This window comes from Octodon degus, unplaced genomic scaffold (genome assembly GCF_000260255.1).
Source record: "Octodon degus isolate 3935 unplaced genomic scaffold, OctDeg1.0 scaffold00121, whole genome shotgun sequence".
Lineage (NCBI taxonomy): Eukaryota > Metazoa > Chordata > Mammalia > Rodentia > Octodontidae > Octodon > Octodon degus.
In genome coordinates this window covers 4,237,261-4,241,167 of record NW_004524697.1, presented here as the reverse complement: position 1 = coordinate 4,241,167, position 3,907 = coordinate 4,237,261, and the positions used below count along the sequence as shown (strand labels likewise).

General features: G+C 45.2%; 1 protein-coding gene across 1 annotated transcript in view; it reads left to right on the top strand.

The window, feature by feature from the left end:
- Galntl6 (polypeptide N-acetylgalactosaminyltransferase like 6) overlaps nucleotides 1-3,907 on the top strand; it is a 1,205,609-nt gene that overhangs the window by 1,110,041 nt on the left and 91,661 nt on the right. The window contains exon 9 of the mRNA XM_004640251.1: nucleotides 2,403-2,624. Within this exon, the coding sequence (XP_004640308.1) occupies nucleotides 2,403-2,624 (222 nt within the window). The remainder of the gene's footprint in view (nucleotides 1-2,402; nucleotides 2,625-3,907) is intronic.

Genomic DNA, 3,907 nt, shown 5'->3' with positions numbered 1-3,907 from the left:
AAAAAAAAGAATGATTTGTTCTAATTGTGTTTGTAAATAGGATCTCAAGTCCGCATCTTGTACAGCAATTAATCGCTAAGGAGAATATATGCAGTGTGTTATTTGTTGAATGTGTACTTCCGATTTGATTTGAAACTGTCTCATTGCTATCTGTTTATCAATAAAATTTTGAAAAAAAAAGATTATCAACTAACTCTTTCCATTCTATCTTTCCATTCTATCATCACATAGAAGTAGAAGAATGTGTGGGGTTCAAAATAGGAGGCTCCGCCTTTTTGTCATTTTCGAGACAGAAAAATGTCGCCTTCTACTTCTACTTCACTAATCATCATAAAAATCAACTGCCTGGAGACAAAACTAAGATGCATTTCATACAAAACCGCTGTCAACATGAAATGTCAATGATAAAATGATACAGTAGACTCACGCTTGGGCATCACATGTGGATGTGGTAGGTGCTGCCTTCACAGCACAGGACTTCACAACGCGGGATGCTTCCTTTCCTATCCACAAATTAATTGAGCAATTCAACCTCAGCGACAAGGGCTAGAATATTACAGAACAAGGTTGATTCTGACCACCTGCAGAGGGAAACTGGAGTGAGGGGGATGGAAAGCACTGTGGGTAAAACAGCAGCACAGCCAACATCAGTAAATAATAAGCCTTCCGGGGACGGCTCTTGCACCATCAGTATCATTTCCCCACCCTCCTCTCTAAGGATAAGTATCTCAGGAAGGCAGGCAGGAAGAAGCCAAAGACTCAGAGCAGTCTTTGTGGCTCTGCTCTTTTCTGCATCTCGCTGTATTAAGTGAGCCTTTCTTCGGGCTCATCGCTGACCAAAGTTACAAAAGCATCCATGCAGGAGGCAGAGCAAGGACAAGGGCCAGAAATGGCAGTCACTGGAGGTGGAGTGCACAATGCCAGTAGAAACATGTCAATAATTGTGATTCCAAGTCAAGCTGACCTGTCGACATGGTCTCAAGCCTGAATTAGGGTTTCCTAGCAATTTTTAAGATAGTGATTTGTCTCAGTATCCCTAGTTGTTACTTTCTTCACATGTGTGTAGGTCCTACTGAATTTCCCACCATTGTGCTTATTCTTTCTTCTAAGTGCAAATGAGAAACTAGGGAATGTAATACACCAATGAAGCTCTAGAAATAGGGACCTTCAACGGGAAATAACAAGAACCAGAGTTTATGGTACACCAGCCTATGAGAATGTGCTTACAGTCAGAGGCATCAAACCTTCTAGACACACACACACACACACACACACACACACACACACACGAAAAAAAAAAACCCTCTAGACAAATACAGTTCAAATACAGATGTTCTATGACTCAGCTCTTTAGGGCTGAGAATGGTGACAGAGAGCATCCTAATGGTGTCACCTAATGGTGACAGAGAGCACTACTAAGTCCCTCCCCAAGGGCCGTAAGAACAGTTACGTCATGTGTGTCCGGGCCCAGCTTGCCAACATCTGATCCTTCATGTTTTTTAGTACTGCTATTGCTGTTGCTATTAGTAGTAATTATAATAACTATAATAGCTCTGTTTTCCATGGTACCTATCGTGTGCCAGGTACCATTCCGAACAGTTTACAGAAGTCACCTTACTTAACCCACTACCCACTGCCATGGCCTAGGTACATATTACTATCACCATTTGAATGTAAATGACCCAGGTTGGGAAATTAACTTAATTTCAACAATGACAGAAGTGCTGAGCTTCCTGCTCTGCACCCCAGGCATTCTCCTACTAAGGACTATGCTTCTTTCCTACCATCATCCTTTCTCTTCCTTCACTCCAGAGAAACATCCATCAGAAGACCGGTTCCTGGTACTTTCCTTAGTGCTAGCATCAGGCAATAAGTTACTGAATTCTGATTGGCACACATATGACAGTATCAGAACAAAGGCAGTGAATTCAACAACACCAGGTTCTCTCTTGGTAGTTGAAAGAAACAGGTGACTCCAGTTTGTCCTCATTCTTTCCAACATGTCTGTCTCTTGAAATACTTTAAGCAATTTGATTACTCAGAGGAACTTCCTTCCCTCCAGTTTTCCTCCTTTAGTTCTGTATGAAAAATAATATATTCTATATGTTACATACATATTCACGAAATAACAAGAGTAAGAAACTTGGTGAGCTTCACCAGCTCTGATAAATTTCTTGCCAAAGTGGCTGCTACACCCCATGTCAGAAGCAGAATGGGGACACAGGCATGGGCTCCTCGTGTCACACTGCCTGACAATAGGAAAACTGTCTTTGTTACTAAGCTGCCCATGAGAGTTGCCTGCCATTGTCTCATTTCTTTTTCTTGCACCTTTTCTTCTTCTGGGGATGCTAACGCTGCCCTCTGACCACAGAAGGTGACATGTTTCTGTTTCCCTTGAGCAGAACCTGAAGAGGGTGGCTGAGACTTGGATGGATGAATTTGCGGAGTACATTTACCAGCGGCGGCCTGAGTACCGGCATCTCTCCACCGGGGACATCTCAGCCCAGAAGGAGCTTCGCAAACAACTGAAGTGCAAGGATTTCAAGTGGTTCATGGCTGCAGTGGCCTGGGATGTGCCTAAGTACTACCCTCCTGTGGAGCCCCCACCTGCTGCCTGGGGAGAGGTGAGGACACGGGCTCCTGCGGGGCCCCGTGTGTGTGGGAGGGACTGCTAACCTTCGCTCTTTCCTCCTGCAGCCAAGCAAGATTCATATGAAACACCTCAGAGAAATGAATGTGAAGTTCACCTCAGGGGAATTAATGTCCACCTTCTTTTTTAAATACCTCCTTTTTTATAAAAGAGAATCTCCCTATACAGTTCAGACTGGCCTTGAATTCAGTATGTTCCCAAGGCTGTCCTCAAACTCGCAGCGACCCTTCTACCTCAACCTCCCCAGTTCTGGGGTTACAGGAGTGTGCCACCACACTCAGCTCCAACTTCTTTCTAGAAATTAGAACAAATAAAGATTGGGCCCTCTGTGGGAATTGGCTAACCCATAACTGTTGCCTGCTGTTGGCCCCTCAAATGGATTTCCTTAAGAACACCTGGAAAATATTTTTAATTAAAATTAATAAAACGATCTTGAAAGCCTGAAAAGAATGAAAATATCAGTGTCACTAATTGTAATCAGATTGATATCCAGGATAAAACCTCTCCCTGTGCTCTGGCCCTGCCACTCGTATAAGACAAGGAGGGCCCTTGCTGTTTTCCCAACAAGGTTTTATGGTATCGAATCATAAGGAAACGCTTTTCAGCAGTGCCCAGGACTACGACCCCAGGGAGCCAACCTGGTTCCAGCACTGACCTTCCCACCTCAGGACGCTTCTGTTGGATTCCACTCCTCCATCTAAAATGGAGATCTAATTCCGGGTCCCTAATTTAAAACGTCTGTCCCTGGGCATTACAAGGATGGTTCCACAGGTTTCGTTCCTCTCAGTGCTGTGACTGTGCCCTTGCCCTGTGGAAAAGAGTATGCTAAAACGAAAGAAGGGTGGATTTAGCAAGGCAGTCTAACCTGCTCTTAGGCTGTGGACATCAAGGTGATGTACAGGCTGGACTGGATATAGCACGTGGCGGTTCTTCAGCCTCCCGGCCGACTGTCAGGCCTCATGGATGAGCTTTCCGGTCATCACTGTACTTTTGTGATGTAGGTGAGAAGACGCCACTGTCTAGTAGGGTTTGTGGCCACAGAGCTGTGACCAAAGCTTGCTTTGGCAAGAAGAAGCCAGCGTGGGTCCTGAGGGCCCTTCCTGTGGAGCAGCAGAGCTTGGCTAGTCACAGCTGAGAGGGTCCAAGATAGTGCTGCTCGGGCTGGAGAGATGGCTCAGTGGTCTAAAGCACCTACTTAGAACAAGCTTAGCAAAAGCATCAGGGACCGCGGTTCAATCCCCCAGCACCACATGCCAG